The sequence below is a fragment of the Agelaius phoeniceus genome, chromosome Z (genome assembly GCF_051311805.1).
Source record: "Agelaius phoeniceus isolate bAgePho1 chromosome Z, bAgePho1.hap1, whole genome shotgun sequence".
In the NCBI taxonomy this organism is placed as follows: domain Eukaryota; kingdom Metazoa; phylum Chordata; class Aves; order Passeriformes; family Icteridae; genus Agelaius; species Agelaius phoeniceus.
Genome location: NC_135303.1, coordinates 29,365,619 through 29,391,629, shown reverse-complemented (window position 1 = coordinate 29,391,629; position 26,011 = coordinate 29,365,619). Strand labels below are relative to the sequence as shown.

General features: G+C 39.2%; 2 protein-coding genes across 5 annotated transcripts in view; both read left to right on the top strand.

Annotated features, from left to right (window-relative positions):
• The window catches only part of SNX2 (sorting nexin 2), a 29,798-nt gene extending 26,664 nt beyond the window's left edge, over window positions 1-3,134 (top strand). For all 3 annotated transcript variants that reach the window (XM_054652519.2, XM_077171983.1, XM_077171984.1), the window contains 3 exons: window positions 1,564-1,644; window positions 1,752-1,823; window positions 2,646-3,134. In XM_054652519.2, the coding sequence (XP_054508494.1) occupies window positions 1,564-1,644; window positions 1,752-1,823; window positions 2,646-2,696 (204 nt within the window). In that variant the 3' untranslated portion in view covers window positions 2,697-3,134. The remainder of the gene's footprint in view (window positions 1-1,563; window positions 1,645-1,751; window positions 1,824-2,645) is intronic.
• A 7,159-nt stretch (window positions 3,135-10,293) lies between these two features.
• SNX24 (sorting nexin 24) overlaps window positions 10,294-26,011 on the top strand; it is a 92,320-nt gene continuing 76,602 nt past the window's right edge. For both annotated transcript variants that reach the window (XM_077171317.1, XM_054652069.2), the window contains exon 1: window positions 10,294-10,424. In XM_077171317.1, the coding sequence (XP_077027432.1) occupies window positions 10,365-10,424 (60 nt within the window). In that variant the 5' untranslated portion in view covers window positions 10,294-10,364. The remainder of the gene's footprint in view (window positions 10,425-26,011) is intronic.

The window sequence follows — 26,011 nt, the reverse complement described above, 5'->3', positions numbered from 1 at the left end:
AAATGTGTTCAGAATTGCTGAATTCTGTAATAGTGGACCCGCTGGCAGAGGAATTGCAAAGTGGAAGCCTAAGCAGCTTGAGCATCATCCATGACTCAGTTGGTTTTTGTGGGTAAAAGGACAATGGATGGTCCTAGAGATATCTTATTGAATGAGAAATTTCTCGTTGTCAGATACTATAAAATGGCAAACTGTTACCCAATAAAAATTCACATAGGACCTGGGCATGATGAAACTGAAATGTGGAATTCATTAGGCCTATAGAAGCTTTCACAGAAATCTCAGGCACCTCTGTTTGACGTGGTAGGAAGGTATGGTCAATCCTAAACTGTTTTTTATACTATTTAGTTACTAGCTAACTGTTCAGGCTGATCTTCCAAGAAGATACTATTATGACTTACTAAAAGGCTTCATAATGTATATCTAAAAGGGCAGTCAGGGAACTGTGAATAAATATATACTAAAAATATAAATATGGAGATGTTTATTGGAACATAGATGATGTTTATCTCATACCACAGTAGAAACTTGACACTGCATCACAAAATACTTTTGTGAAATAAGTAGCACCACTGGATTGCTAATAGCCAGATGCTACATTGAAGCATGTTGCTTCCCTGCTGCTTTTTTCTGATGAAGACAAATGTTACTGAATGTATTCGTTCTCAGTTAATATGTTGAGATGAACAGATACGGTTGCATTTCAAAGAACTGCTCGCCTGCTGTGGGGCTCTCCGTTTATCTACACAACCAACTCTACAATGTAATAGGTGTGTAAAAGCAGTTACAGGGCCACGTAGATGCTGATGATCCTTCTTGTCTAGCTGGATTCTTTTCACAGCAACCAGGAGAAACAATCTGGTGTCATATATTGTTACAGGAATGCAATGTTCCCAATATGGTATAAACCCATAACAAACATCTCTTCCTCTGAATTTTCCTCTAGTGATCTTCTTACCTGCAGTAATGTTTCTAGTCCAGCTTTCTGTGAAAACAGTTGCCACTGAAAAAGAAGGCTTGTGCTTTGGAAAGCAGATAAGCACATCCTCAGAGGCTTGTCATTTGCAACAGAAATGTGATAGCAATAATCAAATACTTGACCAGAGGCAGAGATGAAGGTTTACTCATCTCTTCTGGAATTAGGAAAGTATGGGGAACTAACTTGAGACTTTTCCAAGCTTGATTGGACAGGTTTAGGTTCCTTTGTATGAAGTTTGTAAAGGGAATAGTAAGTAAAGTCTTTGAGATCCATTTTGTTTTCTAACGAATATTTTTTAAATGTTGTTAAATGTTTTTAATAGCTTAGTACAGTTCCCTGTACCAAGATATTTTTGCATTTTATCTACAGATAGCATTGGCTTAAAGATACCTTTGTTGTAACTGATCTGATGACATCCTATAACACAAAGCTGAAATTGTTACTGTAAGATTTTCTTTTAAATAAGCCAAAACAATCAAATAGGTCCTTTTAGCTCTTAAGTGACTATCAGTGTGCTAAAAAAATTACAGGTAGACTGAATGGACAACACAAAATCTTACCTCTGTATGTCTTTCCTTTGCCAGTGGGAGACAAAAGTTCAGCAAGGGGAAAAAGATTTTGAACAGATCTCCAAAACCATTCGCAAGGAAGTGGGAAGATTTGAGGCATGTATAATTTTTTCCAAGTAACTGAGAGCTCAACTGTACATAATATTAACATTATAAGTAAAATTTGTTAAGAAGTTAATACGCCATAATTTATTTATTAACAGAAGGAACGAGTGAAAGACTTTAAAACTGTTATTACCGAGTACTTAGAGTCGTTAGTGCAAACACAACAGCAGGTAAGATAAATTTTAAACTTTGTACATGTTAATAAATAGTACATGCTGTATTACGTTAGTTAGAAAAATATGGGCTTTAAGCACAGCTGTTTCTAAAACATCAAGAGCTACTAGGCTGTGCCCTATTGGTGAATGACTTGATGATTGCAGTTTCCCAACACATGCAGAACTGTAATTCAGTGAAACAACGGAGAAGTTCCCTTAGGGATATGGGCAAGCAGAGGGTTATCTTGTTATCTTCTCAAACTGAATTAGTACTTTTACTTAGAGATTGGAGTAAATTGTAATCAATATGTACTTACACTTACTGAAGAGACTTGGATTCTTAAATGTTTATTGCTCTTTTTTAAAAATATAGAATATTATTGGCTATTGAATATTGGAAAGTATTAAATATTGAATATTGGAAAGTATTAAAACAGTTTTCAGTGTCTGAGAAGTGGGTCTTGTTAGAAAGAATACTAGAAAAAGTCCAGGCTCTTTTTTCTGCTCATGGCAGGAATAGAGCCCTCCAGCTTTGTTTAATTTAAAAAACCTGAAAAACAGTGTCTTAAGTGGTAAGAAGTGACTGATCTTTGAAAAAAATCTGTATCCTTTTATTCTCTAACATTGTGTTCAGCATGTGGCAACATATCCATAGTTATGAGGAGATTTGTGTATTTAATACTTGTGTTTTTTCTTGCACTATGTAAAAATATTAATGAATAAGTACCTGCATTCTTACTTTGTCTCATGGAGGCAAGTTTACTGCAAGAGGAGGTAGGTATGCAGGGTGGTTTTCAACATTTAGTACCTAATGAGTGATTTTCCCTTCTCTTCAAGCTAATAAAATACTGGGAGGCATTCCTACCTGAAGCCAAAGCCATTGCCTAGAAGAAGAATATTCCAATTGACAAGACACTCTGGATGTTTGTCCTGGATAAAACTAAATTCCACAGTGAAATCACTTTAAATCATCCAAATAAACCACTATATATTTTATGAATTAACATGTGGCTTTTTTTATATACCACAGCATTTTATTAACAAGCTGCATGTCCTGACCCTCTTTGAAGTGGACTGTGGTATGATGTTCTGCAATACATTGCTGAATTGAACACTATTGTGTCTTAATCCTTGCACTAAAACGTGCACTGCAAGGCCTGAAAGCTGATATTTTTGTTCTCTACAACACAATGTTCTGTAGTATGTTTACCTGATCTTTATGAAACAAATTTAATTGCATTGATTAATGTTCACTTAAACATTCCTGTACAAAATCATGTTTTTGTGATTACAATAATAAAGGGATGTATCTTGTGAAATGTTAAATACTCTGTGCTTGTGTCTGTTGATACCTGCTGGTGTTATTAGGAGTATTGTCTAGAGCAAATTAAGATGTATCCAGGGCAAACCCAACATTTTGCAAAGAGTGATGGAGAAGGTATTAAAGATGCACAAACAATTGCCCGTGGTAAATTGTTCTTGTTTAAACTGTAAATCTCTTCGTTACAGATGTTCTTTTCACTTGAAGTTATCACTGCCTTGGCAAATTCTACTGTGTTAGTACTCATAGGGTCAAAAGACATGCTCGGCCAACAGACAGATATAAACTGAAATCTTCTTCAAGTTTTTACAAAGCTTCTGCAGAATTAAAATCACCTGCTTGGTCAAACACTGATGTCTTACTGGACTGACACACTTCATCAGTTGTATTCAGTTGTCATCTCAGGATATAAAAATAATAAAAAAAAAAATCTTGCAGTAATTCTGGTAATAGTTGAGGAAGAAAAGTGGGTAATTCAGCTGAATGTTTGAGAGTTGTAAGAGCTAGTATTCTGTTTGGATTTTCTTCAGTAGAAAATATATTTGAAGGGACTGGTTATACCTTTTGCAAGAAATCAGAGCATGTAAACATTTTTCTGAAATACACAATATTAATGTAAGATGTGATGTCCTGTCATTTTAATAACATACTGAGTTTGTCGATATATTAGTATTAATGTTAACAAATTTTAGGCAAATATACTCACATAAAAAAGCAAGAGAAGCTGTTCCTTTCAGCTAATCATAAGACTGCAGGATAAACACATGAATTTGTATTGTTTGGGGTCAAATATAAAAGAGCACATAATACCATTTCTGAACAGAATGGAAACCTCAATTCAACTGGAAGGTCATACTCTATTTTTACAATAAAGTTAGTGTAAACTTGATTAGTATTTGCTATTGTTTCTCTACGTACCTCTCTTAATTCAATATTTCGAGGAGTTTTCAAGGGAACTAGAACAGAAAACCCTCACCAAAATTTATCAAGCCTAAATTAAGCTTCTTTTTAAATGGTTAAATGCCAAAGCCTTAAGTGAATAATACCCTTATGCATCAGTGTTTGTTCCGTCATTGATCTTAAAACTGCCTTTTGAAGAGCTCAAGTATGCAGGAGATTTATGATGAAGAAACTGATCTAGGCATAAGACTCTGTAAAGTGTTACAATGTACTTAATGCTGGCTTACTTGCTGCTCATTAAAATTGACCAACAGCTCAGGATTAAACTTACTGCTCATAATATATATTGCTTACACTGAAATTGATATTTCCAGAACTAAAAGACTCAGTTTGGACATGGCAAGGTCAAAATAGGTGAACATATCCTTTCATGATTTTTTTTTTCTTTTTTCTTTATTTATTTTTTCTTTTTTCTCTAAGTGCCCAGCTTTCTTAGCTCTTGATCTCTTTTTGCTTCCATCAGGGTTACAATTCATTTGAATGATGGATCACTTTTCTTCTCTTGTGACAAGAGAATAAGAAAGTCTGCTAGCAAGGATTAGTGTGGCTGTCCATACCAGTCAACTGAAAACAAGAATGAGTTGTGCAAGTTTTTCTCAAAACCAGAAGCCTTTTGGGGAACAGAAAGATAATGGCATATCTGGAGTTCACTGTCACACAGGGTTGGTTACTAATACAAAAGATTCCAGGGGTTTTTTTTCATCACAAGGTTAGCTTGAGCAGAATATCCAGATCAGCTGTTACATTTGGCTAGCATAAAACTCTTGCTGTTTCAAGAAGCCATTAATGATCCTGAGATTGGCTCAATTGGCTGATAATGCCCAGGCTCTGGATTCAAGTCCCAGGTGGGTGATTCATTTAAGAGTTGGACTTCATGATCTTTGTGGGTCTCTTTCAACTCAAAATATCCTGTGATATGGAAATTTATTTTGTTTTTCTTCCCCTGCATTGTGAAGATTGGGGATCTGGTTACTGTCTTTCCTCATGTGACTAACATCTGTATTAGCAGAAAAATTTCTCAACCCAAGTGAATGGACTCTATTACTGAACTCTTTCCTCTGTGGACCTCACTACTAGCTATTGTACTAAATTTAAGTGTGCATTTCATTAAAACTACAAGCCAATGTACCACTGAAGAATCACTAGCATAAGCAAAAAGTAAATGTTTGCAAAATGATGAGCTGTATTTGGAATACTGTATGAAAGACAAGGTGCTACTGAATTCTAGTTTACTTTTTAGGTTAAAATAGAATGCAGATATTTGCAACAAATTCTTCTATTCATCATGTCCATCATCCTTTTTAAATTAAATGTAAATAACATAAAGTGACTCAAATTGAAGACGTTATTTCTTTCTTAAGCTGATGTTCAGTGTACAGTAAGTCTGTAATTCTTTCATCACTATCCATTTTAAAACAGAATATTCTGCTTCCCTATCAATTATTCTTTCTTCTACCTCTCCTAAGTTATTTCCCTCTGAAAGCGTCATATGGGAATTTGTTTCAGCTTCTGTGGAGTTCATGCCCCAAATACGTCCATTTCTTTCAAACTGTGGAGATGAGCTGCTGGCTGGTAGGTCCTGTACATTTAAGAGAACAGGCAACATCTACTAAAATTATGTGTACAGTGAAATGATTGTCTCAAGGAAAAAAAAATAGAAACAAAACCCCATTGGGGTTATATTTTTTTCTCTCCTTCCACTGTAGAGTAGAACAGGCTATGTAATAATCTTAATTTGTGGCAAAATATGAGTCTATTACAAATGTGGGGGAAAAAAGGCAATATTTTAGCAGGTTAGAAGCTGAATTTTCAGGTTGTTCAGAACGTTACTTGTTACCTGCTTGGACGATTCTTCTTTTAAAATTCTTGTCTTCCATAGTTGAATCAATAATAGTAATTGCAGTGGTTGTAACTTGTTAGTAATCTTTGGACTGTACTGGTGAAGTCATTCCTTCCCTTTCCCCTCCCCCTCCCCAGATCAGTGAGGAAATGATTAACAAAGGAGAGGGGTAAAAAATAATCCAAATTTTTTTTCTCTTATTAAGAAAGAAGAGTACACAAAGCAGTGTAGGCAGACCTGTCCTAGGATATTCATATGCAAGCTAAAATTAAAGAAATATGCAATGGAAATGGAAGGGCAAGAAAAGACTAGAGATAATTTATCTGTGGTTTAATTTTGTGAGTTGACTTAAAATTAGTTTTTTAGCAATTGAAAAATTGACAAACTTAGATTGTGGTCTAATTAAGGACTGTTTTTTGATCTGGCCTCTTGTTTTGATGTGTATTTTACTTATCACTGAGAATTTTTGTATGGGTTTCTTTGCCTACTTCTATTCTGGAAATTAGCCATTCAGAAAGTCCTTGAATCGTGAGAATTACTGGAAAGTGATCTTTCAGATTTGCCTGCAATTATTCCTTTTTCTCTCCTGTGAATCATTCTAACATGATGGATGCTAAATTCCCCCTCCCTGTATGAGGAATTGCATAGTGATTCTTTTGGAAAAAAAATAAACACAGAAGTAGCCAGTAAAGGGGCAGATTGATGGTTCCTAGTTTCTGTAATTATGGACGGTTAGGTAGAATCTGATCACAGGGAATAGTTACAGCTGGAGTTACAGTATATTATGAATTAATTTTATATTCTGGATCAAGGTAATTTAAGAATAAAACCCAAGATATTGATAGGTGCCACAACACCCAGCACTGAAGACCATCACTTCGTAGAGTACTTTTGAGAGTCTGCTCAACAGATGAATTTGAAGACAGTCTATGTCACTGTTAGCAGTAGAGTTCAACCATTTTACAGTTTCACTTTTAGGATTACTAACATAATTTTAATGCATGTTGTGCCAGTTCAAGTCAAGCTACATTTGAAGTATTTTCACCTTGCTTTGTGTTTTGTGGGAACAATTATTGTAACATCTGTGCAGTTAGCTTTTAAAGACCTGGATGATTTTGAACACACTTTGATAGCATTGTATGAACTAATGTTTCTTAAATTTTTGATCTTTGGTGTGTTAGACAGAAAGACAATCTTGGCCAGCCAGCCATGGGAAGAAATCCTTTTTCTTTCTTCAGATGTAACTCTAAATATTAGCCAACTAATGATGATATATTGTGTAAATTAAGTATTTAACATTCCAAAACATATTGACGAATTTGAATTCAGCTCACCATGTAATCTTCCTTGTTCCTCTTGGCTGATGCACAGTCAAAATTTCCATTATATTCTATTGAATTTGAAACCAGATTAATGTCTAAAACGTTTCTTTGTTAATAAGTTATATTAAAGAGAAAAGTACCTTTTTGAAATTACTGCTTATTAGGTTGCAAACAGCCACAAACAGTGCTCCTATGAAATTCTTCTACTGACTTCTCAGCGTAAATCCATTATGGCACAAGTGGTGTCCTAATACTTATCCCTCTGGTTTTTATTAGAGGGAGAACAGAAACTACATCTAAAGACTGGATTCTTAACCAGAAAGTAACAGTAATGATAGCATGGTAATTTTTACCTAGTATGCCCACGTTTACTAGAGTGATAAGACTATTATCATATGGCTAATCTTTCCTTGGGACTATTGTAATATCTTTATCAGAGGGTGCTTTGTGGGGGAATGGGATTTCATACACACCTTTCAGTAAAAGGACATGATGGAGAACACACGGGGGCTGGAAACATTGCTCTTGTCACACTACCACAGAGCAGTGCTGGGACTGTCCTGCTGGTTGTCAGCAGTTGAGGACACTGGCCCAGGAGCAGTGTTGTGCAGAAACAGATGCTTGAGAAATATCTGGCTCTGATTTCAGGTAATTATTAAAAAATTTTGGTTTGTTACTTCACTTTAGCTTAACAAAGTAAAATAGTGTTAGTTTGCTTAAGTCTTCTTGATTTAAGTCAAATGATGTCTACTTTGTATTGCATCCTTCAAGTCACAGTTCTTTGCTTAGAGCAAAATATAATTAAATTTACCTTTCAGTAAAATAAAGAGATATGGAGGGAAAATGGGCCTGTAATGTGGCACTGTGGCACTTGATGAAGATGCAGGACACACTTTTATGGTGCAAAGAAGAAAAGGATAGATCTCAGCTTATTTTGTGTGCCTCTTTTTGTAGAGTTTTTAAAGAACATCCCATGTCTATCCCCAACTGGTCAGTAACAAGTTGTTACCCTGTATTTATTGGTCACTCAAACTCCCGGTGTGTACACACAGGAAAAGTTCTTTGTGAGAGATAGTTTTCATTTTTCTGTCTAAGGGTGTAAAAACAGTTTATACAGGTGGGTAGTATTTATCACAGCACTAGAGTTCTTTCTCAGGGGAACCAGGTTGTTTTCCACAGACTTACAGCTCTTTCTCAGGGAAAACAAGTTATTTTTCACTGCTGCAGAACTCTGTTCTCAAGAGCTGTCAGCTTTCTCATGGCTTCTGTTGGCTCGAGTCAGAATTCAGTTTGTCGGCCTTTGGCCTGCTGTTTCCCCACCACAGTAATGTTTCCCTCTCCCTCTCCCTCTCCCTCTCCCATGCTATTAATCTAGAAAGAAACAAGTTAGTTTTCAAAATAAATTTCAAAAAGCTCATAGCATAAGCCACAGACATCAGATAAATTTGTTTTCTGACCATTTTTGAGGTATGTTTTTGTACTTGGATCTACTTGTGAAGATCAAACCCATCAAAAAAATGGATTTATCACAGTAGCTACTCCAAAAGATCAGTGAGAGTGTGAAGTCATCTCAGGTAGTGCCTGAGACCCTCCAGACTCACAAGGTGAGTTTTAAGATACACTGTTTAATACAGTGGCAGTTTGTTGACATTTTGCTTCCAAATGGTTTGGAGCTTGGAATTGGCAAATTTGCATGAAGTCAAAGCAGTTGCCTGTGCCAACAGCCTGGCCTCCTAAATTCACTTCGTGTGCATTTAGAAACCTTCTGCCTCCATTATTCTTTAAGCCATCAAAACAGCTGCCTATTCTGGAGTCTTATTTAATTTCTCCAGTGGTGAGGAATCACCTACAGTTCTCTGAAATTATATGGTTTCCTTTGCTAAATAACAAAGTTAAGAGTTGGCTTCTTGGGAACACACACAACACAGGGAACTTTCCTGAGTGCCACTTTTTTTCCCCCTTTTAATTTCATGTCTGTTCCCAACAGGCACTACTAAAGGTGCTGCATTTGTTTATTGACTGACCTAGTCATAGCAGAAGGCTGTGCTGCTATTCAGTGGGCTTGGTGGACTGCAGCATTGAGCGGCAAGAAGTGGCATGAGGTTCAGTAAGAGCAAATGTAGGGTCATGCACAGGAGTAACATATACAGGAATAACCCCAAGTACCAGCACAGGCTGGGGCTGACCTGCTGGAGACCAGCTCTGTGGAGAAGCATTTGGGAGTCCTTGTGGATGACAAGCTGGCCATGAGCTGGCTGTGCCCATGGTGTCCTGGGGTGCATTGGGAAGACTGTGGCCCACAGGTGGAGGGATGCCACAGTGATGCCACATCTGGAGTGTTGTGTTCAATTCTAGTGTTGGTACCAGAAAGACGAGGTACTACTGAAGAGGGTCTGGTGGAGGTCAAAAAATGATAAGGGATCTGGAGAGGAGAGACTGTGGGAACTGGGCCTGTTTAGTCTGCAGAAGACTGAGAGGGGATCTCATTAATCTCAAAGTCGGGTGCCAAAAGGATGGTGCCAGATTCTTTTCAGTAGTGCCCAGCGGTAGTACAAGGAATAATAGACATAAACTACAACACAAGAAATTCCACCTCAGCCTGAGGAAGAACTTTACACTGAGGGTGGCAGAGCACTGGAACAGGCTGCTCAGGAGGGCCAGAGTCTTCCTCTCTCCCTTTCTCCAAACCCATCTGGATGTGTTCCTGTGTCACCTGCTCTAGGTGACCCTGAGTTGTCATGGGGTTGCTTTTGGTGATCTCCAGAGGTCCCTTCCACCCTAATGATTCAGTGATTCAGGTTTGAGCTGCGGTGTGAATTTAGGACTGGATAAATTCGGCCCTCCGGAATTTAATTTTTTTTCCCCTCCGCTTTTTGTGTGCTCCGCAGTAGTGCTGCAGCTCCGGCTGAACCAGAAGCCGACGCTGTGGAGCTCCGTTTGTTTCAAACCACGTTTTTTCCAGAGGAACCTTGCCCCGCCTCGTCCCGGCAGCGCGAGGGGCTGCGGGAGCGGGGCCGAGCCCGCCACCTGCCCCGCCCATGTCACGTGGTGCGTGGTCACGTGACGGGCGTGCAGATGGCGGCGGCGCTGCCGCCGCGCTGAGGGGAGCCGGCATGGAGGTGTTCATCCCGTCCTTCCGATACGAGGAGAGCGAGCTGGAGCGGGGATACACGGTGAGGTGCGCCGGGGCGGGGCACGCCCGCGCCTCGGGGAGGCCAAGTGCCGGCAGCCAGCAGGGGCTGCGCTGCGGCGCTGTGCAGACATCAGTGTGCCGGGGCCGTTCTGCCCTCCGTACCCATGCCGGCCCCGACCTGCCCTGCCCAGCCGTGCCCTGACCAGCGCAGCCCGTCCTGCCCCGCCAGCCTTCTCCCCAGCTCTGCCCAGCCTTGCCCCGCCCTGCTCTCTCCAGCATTGCCCTGCTAACCGTGTCCTGTAGAGCCATCCCAGCCCTGCTCTGTGCACCCCAGCCATGTCCTCCATGTCCAGGCCGGCCTGGAGGGAGCCGTGCCCTGCCCAGCGCAGCCCATCCCTGCTCTGCTCCTCTCGGCACGGGAAGGATGGCCTCAGCCTGCCAGACACCTGCTGCCTCACTCGGGCGCTGCTCTGCGGGGCAGCAGCGGCAGAGGCGGGTGCGGCGTGAGCGGCAAGGGAGGGGAGGCAGCTGCTCCCTCGCCGCTCCGCCCTGCAGGGTCCAGGTGAAGGGGCTGGAGTATCTCTTGCATGTGGAAAGGCTGAGAGAGCCGGTACCGCTCATCCTCGAGAAGAAAAGGGGCAAGGACGTCTCTTCAACATGTACAGATGACCTGAATGGCCAGAGAGAGAGGGCCAGACTCTTCGTGTTGGTGCCCGGTGACAGGAGAGGTGGCAGTGGGCAAACACCAGCACACAGGGAATGCTCTTCAAACATATGACAAGACTGGCTTGTTATCATGAGGGTGGTCGAGCACTGGCATAGGTTGCCCAGAGGACTGTGAAGTCTCCATCCTTGTACTTTCTCAAAACTTGGCTGGACACTATCCTGGGTAGCCAGCTGTATAGCTGGCTCCCCTTGAGCAGGCAGATTAGTTTGCACAGGTTTTAGAGGTCCTTTTTGTTCTCAGTAGTTTTCTCACCTCACAAAACTGTTGGACAGTAGCACATTCACATGGTGCTGCGTGGAGACAGGTGGACCAAAACCCAAGGTATTTATCTGAAAGTGGATATTCAAAACTTGCTTCCTCTATTAAATAAATTCATTTAGTAGCTTAGAAAAAAAAATCTGAATCCTGTAGAACTTCTAGAAGATTAATCCATATAGGTAGTCATAGTTCCATGAAGCAAGTTCATCTTCCTTATGCTGTATATTATTTGGTCTTCACTACTAGCAAGCGTTTGCAGGCCTTGCAAAAGGTAAACCACTTCAGTTGTGTTAATGTGGGAATGTAGCAGCATTAATACTTTTGCCTCTTGGGTGAACTTAAATGTAAGTGACTCTCTACAAGACACCTGTGTGGTTTTGGGGACTTGGCTTTCAAACATTTTGAATTGAATGTGATTGAGTGTAATTACAATAGCACGGACTGATTCCACCACATCGTAGTTGAGCAGGTTAGTTGAAATGACAGAGTGATTTCTAAGATGCGCATATTACACAAATAGAATTTCTCATAGTAATGTTTATTTTTAGTATTTGCATTTAGTGAGTCTCTGTTTCTTTAAATGTAATACTGTCTATGACTCCTGCTATCTACAGGATATGGGTTTTTAAAATTTCATAAATGTTAAGCTGTGTAAGCTTCAAAGAAATCAGAAATGAAACTATATGATTCTAGGCGTCTTCCAAGAAAAGGATCCTGAGAGCAAACATGTTCTATGACGACACTGTTAATTGTTACAGCATTTGTCCTCTCAAGTCATTTACTGGTGGTGAGTCAGTCTAATGGATCTGAAAGTTGCTGTAGTTTAGTAGATTTTGGTAGTTTTTCCTGCATGATTATTTTGCCATTTTATTCAGGTGAGGGGATTTTATTCTACATCCGTACGAACCACGATCATACTTTATGCTGACCATGAAACTGTATGAGGTAGTGTGGCTGAAGTTTGTCTGAGTTGGGCATGCTTGTAGGAAAGGATATGGAAAACTGCCCTTATGATAACATTGTGTCTTTCCTTTGTGTTTTAAAGGACTATTCATGAGAAAAACTTATGCCAGTCTAATTGCCAATTTGTGATTATGTAAATAATTTGCATAAGTATTGTTCCAAATACAGAAATTCAAAGGGGTATCCTATATGTCCTCCTTACAGCAAAACTGAGATTAATGAAAGCTTACCATTGCTCTCTACTAGCTATGAAATTATACAGGTAATCCACTTTATGTTAGTTTTCATCAGCAGCTTTACAATATTAGCATTAAAAAGTGTGGTTTAAAGGTCAAAGAAAGTGTATTCCCAATGGACACTACTGGCAAACTGGTAACAAAAGACAAGAAAAGGCTGAGCTACTTAACTTTTTTTGCTTCAGTCTTCATTTGTGGGTCTCTTTTCCCCACAGTTCTTGAGTGGATGGACTGCAAGGCAGGGAATGGGGATGTAAGTTCTAAGAGATGATAAGGATCATGAAGAACCTGAACATACCTAAGACTATGGATGCTGATGAGATGCATGCCAGAGTCCTGAGGGAGTTGGCTGATGTAGTTGCCAAGCCACTCTCCTTGATATTTAAAAAGTCATCTGAAATCTGAGGTGACTGGAAAAAGGAGTACCCATCTTTAAAGAGCATAAAAAGGAGGACCTTTGAAACTACCAACCTGTCAGAGTCCCCTCCATGCCTGGGAAGATCCCAGGACAGATCCTCCTAGAAGCTCTGCTAAGGCACATGGAGCACAGGGAGCCAGGGCATGCACCAAGGGTGAGTCCTGCCTGACCAGCCTGGTGGCCTTCTGTGATGGAGTGGCTGCATCAGTGCCTGAGGGAAAGGCTACAGGTGTCATTTACCTGGACTTCAGTAAGGCCTTGACATGGCCCCATAACATCCTTCTCTCTAAGAGGTGTGGGTTGTGCAGATCAGCTGTTAGATAGACAAGAATGGGTTGGGTGGTAGCATCCAGAGGGTGGTGGTCAATGGCTCAGAGTCCCAGAGGATGTCAGTGGCAAGTGGTGCCCTCAGGGGTCTGTACTGGGACCAGTATTATTTAATATCAATGACATAGAAAAAGGATTGAGTGCACCCTCAGCAAATTTGCAGATGAACACCAAGCTGAGTGGTGCGGTTACTCTACTGAAGACAGGACGCCATCCAGAGGGACCTGCATAAGCTCTAGAAGTGTGCCTGTGGGACCTTAATGAGATTCAGAAAGGGCAAGTGCAAGGTGCTGCACCTGGTTTGGGACAACCTCTGTTATCAGTCCAGGCTGGGGGATGGAGGGAGAAGAGCAGCCCTGCCCAGAAGGGCTTGGGGGTGCTGGTGGGTGAGGGGCTGGACATGACCCAGCCATGGGCACTCACAGCCCAGAAAGCCAAACGTGTCCCGGGCTGCAGCCAAAGCAGGGTGAGGGAGGGGATTCTGCCCCTCTGCTCTACTCCACCCTGGTGAGACTCCACCTGGAAGGGGTCTGCTGCGTCCAGCTCTGGGGTCCCTAGCATAAGAAAGGGGACTGTTGGAATCAGTCCAGAAAAGGACCACAAAAAAGGGATCAGAGGCATGGAGCTCTTCTGCTTTCCTCTTTCAGTGAGGAAAGGATAAGCAAGTTCGTGTGTCCAACCTGGAGAAGAGAGGACTTCGGTGCTCCATTTTTGCAATAAACAGGGCTTTTAAGAAAGGTGAGGACAGGCTTTGTAGTAGTAGGCTTTTTCAGTGGAACAAGAAGAGTGCTTTTAAACTAAAAGAGAGTAGATTCAGATTAGACATAAGGAACACAGTTTTTACAGTGAGCATAGTGAAATCCTGCACACGTTGCTCAGAGAGGTTTCAAATGGTCCATCCCCGGAAACATTTAAGACCAGTCTGGATGGGACTCAGACTCAGCAGCCTGACATAGATGAATATGTCCCTGCTCATTGCAGAAGGAGTGGATTAGATGACCTTTAAAAGTGACCTTAGATGACCTTCCTACCCAAACTATCACACAATTCTGTGATCACAGAAGTACCACTTTACACAGTTGATTGTTTTACTGTTGTCTTTCCCACAAGTGCCCAAAATTAAAGTTTTTTGTTGGACTGGAGTAGCTGGAACAAGGAACTATCAGAGCTTATGCAACTGAGAATAGCAGAAAAGGATGATGGAAGCAGATGGAAGATTGCTGACTTGCAGACTTTCCACCAGCCCAGTCACATGCCGGCGGGTTTCAGAGGGTGCCTTCTGCACTGTGACTGCCGGGGCCATTGCAGACAAGCAGCAGTCATGGGTGGTTTTCTGAGAAGAGTGGTGATGGTTGTCCTGGCATCTTTGCTAGAAACAGTGGTGGTGACGACCTCCTGCATGAAATGAGGGACTGAAGGGAGAGTTGTTTCTCTCTGTGGTGGCTCTGCATTGCAACCCTAGCATGCTTCCCTGACATCCCTGTGTTTCTAGGTCCTTATCTTTAGCAGAATCGAATCCAGTTCCCCTGGATGCACGCTGCTGCTGTGTGTTCTTACTTCCTGAAAAGAAAGGACACAAAAGGGGTATTTGTCCTTTTCTTTATGGGAATTCATTACCGATTGGTTTGTTTTCAGCTTAGGCCTGTGGTTTTAGATTATTTTCTTTTTTTCCTTGGTGTGGCTAGGCAGCCCTTGGAAAGTGGAATGGCCAGAGATCCATCAGTTCTGCAGAGAGGGAGGAAATGACTTGCCATAGAAAGTGGAAATTTCTGTCTAGTTTTAGAGGGAAAACTACAGTACAATTATGAAATAGAAAGGGAGGGCTTGACCAGAGAAATAAAATACTAGGGATATAAAAGATTGGAAAGAAAAATTAGGGAAAAATATAATTATACAATGCTTGAGATTGGGTTCTTTCAAAAGTGTTTGTTTCAGGAGCTCAGCTTTCCTAAAGCACTGTTCCTCTGATATAAAATCTTGAAAGTCATTTTCCCTCATCCCCTACACAAAAAAATCCTATAGAATATTAATCCCGATGTTTCTGAGTGTGGGGTGCCTGGCTTCGTCTAGCCCTCGCTGCTAGACCAAAGGCAGCAGCTGTGGCGTTTTACCCCAGAGATACCTTTGGTTGGCTGGATGCTGCAGCTGGGCACTCGGAACAAATCCAGGCAAAGTAGGAACTCAGTTTACCTCTGGTGGAAAAGGTTCAGGCGACGGTGAAGAGAAAAGGAGCGGGTTCTATTGTAGAGTCTTAATCCAGAGTTTTATTTTAGGGTGGTAGACCTCTGAGTGTTGTAACAGCTCCCAATAGAACTCCCGGCCCCATGGTCTCGTGTCCTTTTAAGCCCCGGGGACAGGGGGAGGGGACAGGTGAGGGCCAACCAGGTGTGAGGAGGGGAAGGCTCAAGGGATATAGATGCTTGGACAGGCCAATGAACCCGGACCTGAAGGGCATCTTTTGAACTTATGCCAATCACACGATGCCTTGCTGGAATGTTAAGATTGATGGACAGCTCTTAGGCAGGAGGGCAAAAGGGGGCGGGGGAAGGTTGGCACACCTGAGGGGATTTGGGATAGGTGAAACAGGAAATCACACTGCAACAAAACCCAAGGAAAGACCCCAGAGTAAACTTGCACTTGTTCCAGTTCTGTTTGGAGTGAACATAAAATGATGAAACACAGAATATGGGAAATGTCAGTTTTCTTGGTGGACAATTAAATTTCATTGTCAGTTTAAATTGATGACACTAGCTTCTAAACTATTGAGCCTGTGCTAATAAATGCAACAGTTGTTCATAATTTGGCAGTGAATGACCTTTAAATGTAGGCGCTTACTAAGGATGTCCCTAGAGAACAATTCAACTTCGAAATGACACCCACGTGTTCTTGTTGTCATTTAAATATGCTCCCTTTGTCAATAACAGAATAATAAATACTAGTTAGATTTCTAATGTTGATTCAGATCCCAGGAAACTTATTGAATAAATTAGTGTACATTTGATTTATATTGACCAAAAAAATTTTACAGTGGTATATTGCAGGTCAAGGTGACATACATTTAAATGTGTTGTAGAGCAGAGGGCATACTTGACTGACACAAGTGCTTACTGCACTTTTAATTAACACTTCCAATACTACTCTCCAGATTGCTCCTGGAGCTGCAATTGTAGAAGCAACATCTGACATGTGAGATCGTAAACTAATGTGGGTTTCTCGAAAGTTTATTCGCTTTACCTCCATAGAAGCAGCAGTTTAATTACAAGACTGTACTTCTCTTCATGGAAGTATAAAATCACAAGGATCTAAAGTTTGGTAAAGTTTATGTATTTCAGCATTCTTTGCTGTTAAAATAATGTACGTAGAGTCAAAAAGGGAAGTTTTTAGTTCTTCTATGAACACCTAGAATAAGGCACTATAGCAGATTATAAAGGGGCAATATTTATTCATTTTTTTAATGATAAAGTATAGAGGGAGTAATTATGAGTTTATGTAAAAAGATTTCAAAGTATTAGTGTTCTAGCCGTTTAACTTTTAGCTTTCTATACTGTGTAAACTTAGCAGTTTTAAAAAATCTGAACAGATTTTGAGTGCCTTGAGTATGAAATCTACCAGCGTGAAGACGACTTGCATACCGGTCGGGCTTATGTAAGCTCACCATGTATTAACCTTGGGTCAGAAGTAGAAATCAGTGACACAGCAGTCACTCCAAGTTCAAGGAAGTTAAACAGAAGTACTCAATCTATTAGATCTAATTAGTCTTTCACAGTCTTAGTGTCTTCACAGAGGATTTTCAAATGTCCTGGTTTCTCTACTGACAGTCAAAGTAAGTCTGTACAGATGCATTTCTCTCCTACAGGGATAATGAAGATGATAAAAGATAATTTGACAGATGTCAGTGATTCTGTAATGTCAGAAAAATGCTATTTTGATCATTGGTTTTGGTGAGTTTGATGTTCCAATGAAGGTGGAACATCTTAGGGGAGGAAATAGACTAGGTAATTTAAGCCAGATTGCTGTTTCTAAAAATAGATCTTTTTCCTATTTTTTTTAGTAAATCTAATTGGAAAGGGCCATCTAAGATTTCTCTGAGCAAGAAAACCTTTTGTTTTATTTGTGATGGGAGGGTTGACAGCTGAGTAGAAAAGCAGCAGCATGATTACCTCTATCAATTTTCCATCTGAAAGAGCAAAAGTTGACACATTCTATCAGTACACTACAACTGCAAAACATGTATTATCCATTCATCTCCCAATATCTACTGGTTTGCAGTTTTAATGAGGAATTTGCATTTTCAGAAAGATTGGAGGCAGCAGGGCATTCAGACATGCATCACAATAAAGATATATTTGAATTCCGCTGTATCTTTTGGAGGTATTGGTGACAACATTTTGTTAGTAATGTAATATTATCAGTGGAATTATTTCATCAGAGGATTCATGCTTAACTGCTCCTGGTGATGTTTCCAGATAGCATCAAGTCATGATAATTGTAAAATCTTGTCCACAAAGATAGTGTTAAACAAGTACATAGTACATTCTTCACTAGCCAGGAGTGAGAACACACCAGACTTTAAAATGCAACATGAGGGAGATGGAATAGATTTCTCCCTTTTCCTTACTGCAGTGCAATTTTAATCGGTCTTTGAATTTGAATACACCACCTGATGTAATTAATTTCAGGTTTAATTGATAGTTAGTGACCGTTGTTTTGGAATTTATTAAGTTATCTTGGAATTTCACTTGGAATATGATACCGAAGAGGTGCTTCTGTGCAGAGTGCTCGGTGGGATTACTTCAGTGCTGTACTTGGGTACAGTGGAAATACTTGGTTTAGGTATGCACCATGGAAGTGTGCTAGTGGAGGCTTTCAGGCCATTGTATTCTGAATATTCTTGCTATCAGTAGCCATTATATTTTTGTGTTTAAAGGAATTATATGAGGACTTGTATCAACTCTTCATTTTCAGTTTTCTATAAGCCTGAAATTTTTGTGGTTTGTGGAAGACTAAAATAGCATTTTGGAGAATGTTCTGTGAGAGGATTTTAAAGACAAAACAGATGTGTTGTCGTTCCCTTTGAAAGTGGCATTATATTTTTAATAGAAAATGAAAGGAGAAGTGTGTGTTGTCTGTTCATAAACTTATTCTGAGGTGTTGTGATAAGTCTTACAGCTAGAGCATGAATACCCTCTTCCTGTAAACAAAATTATTATTTCAACCTATATATGGTATAAATTTCACATTTCATAAACCAATAAATGTTGTAGGGTTTTGGTTTTTTGTTTTTAATGAAATATTTGGGGCACAGCAATCAGGCTTGGATACTTTCAGGCATTGAAATAAGAAGAGACAGAAGGAGTATACCATGAGTAAGGAGCCTATGTCCATGCCAGGTTCGAAACAAAGTATGTTTCTTCTCATTCCTCCTCTGTTGGTGCAGTGAGAGCTCCACCTCTTGTTCAAAAAAACTTTTGGTTCTGGGAGTGTATACATAGGAAATCTGAGAAGATGAATTTGGATGCTGAATTTGCCCTCAGTGTAGGGTACTGACTATGCTAAGTAATTTATGAGAAGTGATAGCCAAACCTCCACTGCAACCTCCATCTAGTGTATTATTTATTTAGATGTCACAGTGTTTGTGGGACCCAAAGGACCCAGTTAAGTCCAGGGCCTCTGTGAGACAGGTGTGGAATGATGTACATGCTACACATAGTTTCAAAACTCACTCTTTAAAGGGGTTGCCTATACTTGATAATAGTTGTTTCCTGATGAAATGCTGTGAAAAGCATTGCATATCCAAAGATATTCTTACTATTTGAGCACGTAATTCTTTAACAGAGTGTAAACATGTATAAAACTTCTGTGAAAATCTTCTGTCCCACTAGGTTAACTTGAAAATGGTAAGATAAGAATTACTGATCTTCATTATTTTATTTTTTATATATCTTGTCTCCCTGTGATTGCTTCATTTTTTAAAAATGGACCCCCTTTTTATACCAGAGCAAAAGGTATTCAAGTACTGCAGTATCTTCAGATTGGAAAATAATGAAATCTAAAGCTTTCCTTATAATCTTTTACAAAAGGATGAACAAAGTCTTGATTAGGTAGTGAAATAATTAATTGTTCAGCAACAGGTCTGCATTGATGACAATACACTGCTTTTATGAAAAAGGACCATGTGTGTTGAGAAATACAGCTAACTGCTTCTACTTCTGGTTTTGCACAGGACTCTTTCTTTGTGTATAGATTCCCTTCTCTACTCTTTATTTAGTAATCAAGCTCTTAGCAGGAATAGGACTGATCATGTGGCTTCCTTGCAGCTGAGCTGTGATGGTGATTACAGTCTGACTTTCTTGTTCTTTTAAGATGCGGAGAAAGAAAAAAGGGATTATGTCTTCAGTTTAATAGTAAATTAATGGACTAGTAAATTTATGGTAATGTCAGGGAATGTAATAAAAATATTAGCTTTGCTTTAAATATATGAAGAAATGGATATTCAAGAAAAAATGCACATCAACATTGGACTTGAAAGTTACGTCATTATAGAATCAGAAAACATATTAGCCTATTATTTTTCTTATTTGTTCCAAATTCTAAGGCGAATTATCTCCTGTGATGACATACTTCCTATAAAATTTTGAAATGCTTCATTCTTACAAACAAGATGGACAACATTTGAAAACTGTTTTCTAATTAGAGATTCATTCTCTCACTAAAAGTCAAAGACCTCCCAGGTTTATGTTCTAGCAAGGGAGCATAAAAAGTCAGTAATAAGTGACAATATCTATTTTTGGTGTTGAATAGAAATGTCAAAGGCCTTTCCTTTTGCTGAGTGTTCAGAATGTGGGTGTGATTGTGTGATTGGTAGGAATAGTGGTTTTGCACCATTGCCTCTGACACAGTGACTAGAAAGCTCAAGTACATTCTGAAGTATGGCTGAGTTTGGGGTGGATTTTTTTGTTATTTTAGTGTTTGTTGTTTGGGTGGGGGGGGTTGATGGGTTTTGTTGGAGTTTTTAATTTAATGATTTCCTTTTCATATTTGTTGTCTCTATCAAAATTCATTCCTAATTTTGGTTTTATCTTCCTGTGTCAGAAATGTTTCAATATCAGACATCCAAGTTTTGGCATGGATTTCTTTTGCCATTTGAGAAGAGGGAGACAATATTTTTTGAAAGAAATTCACTAAGATCTTGATGAGCACGTCATTTTGGCATAGCAATTTTCTTCTCTCAGGTAACCCAGTCCTTATGTTGGCCTGAATTAGAGGCAAAGTAGGAAAGTATACTTTGTAAGAAGTTCAGCACTTGCAGCTAAGAAGTCTTTTAACATTTTGTCTTTTGCTACCTACTTGCTACTATATATTTATCTGGAAAATAAGGAGAATATGATAATGGGAACCAGAAACAGTTTGAGGGTTCTTGTTAGAATAATTTTTTTCTACATACATTTAGTCTTCATATTTGAATTTTTCCTTTCCTGGCTTGTCATTACAATTACATAATTGCAGCTTTAGAAAACCTCTAAACAGAGTTTTAAGGGTGAAAAAACCTTGTACCATCTGGTTCGTAGTATAGAAATCTAAATTAAAAGAGTGATTTTTTTTTTTGTCTAACCAGTGGGAGAAAGAAGGAAATTTCTCCTGAAATAAATTGTTCTGTATACTAAGAAAAGATGACTTGAAGTTAGTTACTTAAATCATGAAAGTCATTGCTGTTTGCTTTCTTTTCCTTGCTTTTGTTTTGGTTTTTTTTAATAAATTGTGAATGTTAGCATTACTGTCCTTGAATGCAGTGGCCAGAATAATACCACTAACACAAAATTTTCCTAACTGACTAAGTATTTAAATAATACATTTTGTGAAGTGAAAAAGAAAAGGTTAGTTTTGAAGTGTGTTTGGTGTATAGGAAAGAAATGGTAACATGCTGCACATTCAAAGCTTTTTTTTTGCTACTGTAAATTGTCAAAAATTGCTGATTTGAAAGGGGGTAAAAACCTGCTTAAAGTAATCACAGATACAACTGTTATCTGTTACAGGCTAAGAACTTAATGCCCTATTGCTCAAATGAGTTTTTACAATAACGAGATAGCTATATCACACTCCTAAGTGAAAAGCTCATGAACTTTCCTGCATGGTTATTTCCCACCTCTACTCTTCTAACAAGCTCCCAAAGTTGTTGTTGCTTATAAAAGTGGAAAATGGACCTGATAAAAATGTTTAGTCTGCAGGGCTGTGTTTTATTTATCATATCACAAAAGAACAATGTTTTGTTGCATCATGGTCAAAATAGAAGCGACCTTGCTTGTTCATGAGTGTTCAAAGCATAGAGATAAGAGGCAAAGTAATAGAGTACAATAGAAAGAGTGTAGTGTAATTATTTGTGGCTTGTCAAGTGAAGCCCTTTCAGGCCCCAAGTGATTCAAATCTGGGAACTCTGCACAATTCTGTACACTAACCATAGCCAGCATCAGAGAAATCTCACCCAGCTTCTCCGACAGTACTGAAATTGCATCAGTTTGTCACACACTGAGCATGCCAGCTCCGCACAATATCATTTGCTTGCAAATGGGCCTGGCCCCAACGCCCTGAGACACATTCTTTGGTATCTGACTCTTGGCCTGTGATTTGTCATGTCTCTAGTGCTATCGGCGTAAAGTAATTTTAATAGATTCTGATGGTTTGCTTGTGGAAGGTAAAGAATGCACTACAGATTGTGTCAGGTAGCTTTCTATGGCATGCAGTTTGGTGGAGGCCCTCATGATGGTGATAGCCAAACAAAGACTATGGAGAAATGAGAACCCTATTTTGAACAGTATTTAACACTGCCCTTCTCAACACCCTGCTGTGGACATCCTTGCTAACTCAGCAGGTCCAAGAACTTAGCAGCTCAGCAAAGCAGGGTTATTTGTGCTTCAGACTTATTTATGGATGAGAGGATACAGCAGAAAAACAGTGGCTTTTTTGTCCCTACTCAAAAAGTGTGTAAAATGTATAAAAATGTTAATTTGTTTTAAAGAAGTAAACTGGATGTACATTTGTCTTGGTGTTTACCTTTTTATTATTTGTTTCAAGTATTAGTATTCTCTAAATAAAAATCCCTGTGTTTTTTAGCAAATATGTTGCATAATACCATAAAAATTTTTTTAAAAGGCTTATGTGATTTATACTAACATGTATCTTTTTATAAAATTATATAAATATGGCCCAAAATATATATTCCTGAAGAATTTCTTCATAGATTTTAATTGATTTATTTATTTGACAATTATTTGATTGCTAAATCTTTGTTTGAAATTGTTTTCTTACACTATGAAGTAAGTATGTGGCATTATTTTACTCTTCCTTTGACACCACTGAGATGAGATTATTTTGCCATTGACAACTCTGATCTTTGCATCATTTTTTTCAGCTGACTTCCTTAATTGATTACTACTTTGGTGTTGGAGCCTGCAGCATAGCTCTCCAGAATTCTGCTGACACCAATCGATTAATGTGAAGGTGTTAGTTAGTGATTTCATCTAAGAAACATTCAAAACCATGTCAGTAATCGGTTCTTAAAAACTGCCAGATCACTGGATTTTGTTAGTTTGAACATGTTATTTTGCGTTTACAAGGATCAAGGATTTCTCTGGAGAGACGACAACAACAAAAGCCCAACAAAACAAAAGCCAACAAGAAAAACCCCCAAAAACCAAGCCAACCCCCCCCCCGCAACAAAAACCAAAGATTCTCCACACTTTGAAGTGAGTCTTGTGGGAAGAACAGATTTTATTCAGTTGTACATTAATATACTATACGTGCACATGCCTTAATAATTAAAAGACTGTTTTAAAATATGTTCTTATTAATATTTAAGGTATCTCTGAGGAATTTATAAAAATACTTCAGCACAAACTATTTCTTTTTATGTTTACTTGGAGAATTTTTGACAGCAGTGTAACTCTGAGCACCCCGCTAGCAAGTCTGTGCAAGTCTGCCACTTTCTTTTCTGCAGTAACTTTCACATTTGCTTAGCAGCTTTGCATAGCTAAGCAAATTTTTAAAATGAGCCTGCAGGTTTTTTTCCTTTTTTCTTCTAAATATGTTCAGAAAAATAGTGTTGTTTTATACAATTCCTCAGAGTAAAGTCTGTGTTATGACCAGAACTCACTGTTCAATATTGCACATAAGAAAAAAAGGAGTAAAGTTTCTTTTTAAGCTTGATATTAACTTTTGAAAGCATGTTTTGCTTTTATTTCTTGGTGGAGTTTTTTGTAGGATGACTTCTTAAAAACAACATAGATTTTTGCAGTGTGCTAGGCTTTGTGTATGCTACTGTGCATCAGTAAAACTTCTCTGTCTGATTTCCTAGGGGTGGTTGTGGAGTGTGCAAGTTTGCTAAGTCCAGTGAGCATGGTGTGTTCACAGGCTTTGTTTGTGCAGAAGGCAACCTGAATCAGTTGCCTCTACACCAACATCAAAACCAGCAAAGTATTGTGGTCTGTGTAATATGCTAATATTCAGAATGTAGATGGGCATGCATACACACATGTTCATGGGTGCAGATATACAGAAGCACGTGCACATGTCAGCATTGGAAGGATTTGTTGGGTTGTATTGCTGAAGGGTCTGCTTGAGTTCCGGTATGACTTGATGTTTTAGTGATGTGGATGATAGAATGAGAATGTCCTTATTTAAATTTGCCATTGACACCAAGGTGGAAGTGACTGTGATCATGCTGGAGAGCAGTAGAGTTTAAAATAATTTTCATAAGTTGGAAAGTTTATTTAAAAAAGGGAAATGAGGTGCTAACTCAATAGGAACTGGTGTCAAAGGTCATATTTATCAAAAAAATAATCAGTTACATGGAGTAACATCTAAAAGATTAGGCAGTAGATATTCCTGAAAGGATCTGGGGGTTATCATGCATCACAAGATGGCCGTGTCACAAGGCAAATGCCTATTGGGGTTCCAAGAGAGGAATGTAACAAAAATGTCAGTGATGTGAAGTGTATACTAAGTGTGGAGTTCCATGTCCAGGTTTAGGTAGTGCATGCTAAGAAACATGAGCGAATGAGAAAAATTGTGGGTAAAAGAAGGCAATGTAGGAGCACTTACAACAAGTTACATTGCTTTCTGGATCTCTGATCAATGTGAAGGAGCTCTTTAGATTGCAAACAAAACAGTGGGTAGGAACTGCATGACAGTCTCCAGCAATGAAAAGCTGTTGAATAACAGAGGCAGTTGGTCTGTGTATTGACAGTGTTGTGGTCTTCTGCTGTGCAGTTATCAGAAGTACAGGGCTAATTATGAAATGGTCCTGAATCCTAAAGCTACTACACCTCCAGAACACTCTTCAGGAGCAGGGTACAGAAGCTTTGTCTGTTGACTTGAGGCTTACAGGTTTCTGTTAAGAGTAAGAAGTACAGTTGGTAAGATGTGCAGCCTAGAGACAGCAGAAAGAGCCAGGTAACTCCAAGAAATATAGAGCCAGGTTAGATCTCAGGCTCCTTTTTGTGAGCCCCCCATTGACACTTCGCTGTCATCCTTTGCATTATTTCAAAAATTTTGTTTGTATCTTTGCCCTAATCTTTTATCTCTTACAAATTCTTTGGCTTTCTAAAACTCCTATTTAAGAGTCCACACAGAGTAGTTCTGTCTCTTTTCCTGGGGAATGTGAAAGCATCTTATAATGGAATGGTTGCTGAAACAATCATGAACGTGTCCAACTCTGATTCTTTGTGCAAGAGAAAAAAATGTAATTTGTTTATTTGCTCAGGTAAGCCTTTTTCAAGGTCTTCCTGGGACGTAAAAATTCTAGATTTTTCCCCATTTTTAGCTAATATTATTCAATAAAGCTTTTGTGTTTGGTATTTATCCTGCTTTCATGCTAGTCTATATCTGGTTCCATAACTGTAAATATACATAGCAATGAAAGGAGGTGCAGAACATGAGGACTGACATCTCCCTTTTATAAGCTAGTCAAGAAAATGCAGAAATTCAGTGCTACTCGTACTTCAGTCAGTATGCTTTTTCCTGTTTCACAAAATGAAAGCTTTCTGAGTGTTTAAATTGCTGGATGTGTGGTGTTTTAAGAGGTGACTAGATCGGTGGTTTAGCTGTGAAGCAGAAAGCAGTGTGGGGACAGGAGGGTTAGGAGTCCAGTCAGAGGTCTGAGTCTCTAATCCCTGTCCTGCTCACAGGTGTGTTTCACCTCAATCCTGTCTCATCTGAAGGGCATGAAGATAGACTGTACAAGTTAGAAGGCTCTTCAGGTTTACTAAATGACAGAAATAACAGAAGGACAAGCAATTTTTCCTCAATTTACTCCCAAGTATTTTCAGGAGCTGATGAAAAAATTGTATTTTTAAAAGATTATTTCAGAGGGATTTGTAGGGCAACAATTTTTTGCCAAACTATATACCTTATAGTTATACTATATATACCTTATGTGCAGAACTTTCTGTAGGTATCTTTCATTTGATTCTTTCATTTGATTAATGAATTATGTACTAATTTTAATTTTGTGGGACGAGTTGCTGCTTTGTCAATGTGTGCTCAAACATCAGCATTATCTCCATTTCCTGATGTTTCTTGCATTCTCAGTGGTAACACAGAACATTATCTCTGCCCTGGTGCAGGAGGCATGATGTGATGCCTCTCAGTAGTAAGTTCTTGTTTGCTTGTTCTCATGTGCTTTCTTTTCAGCACTGCTATGATCC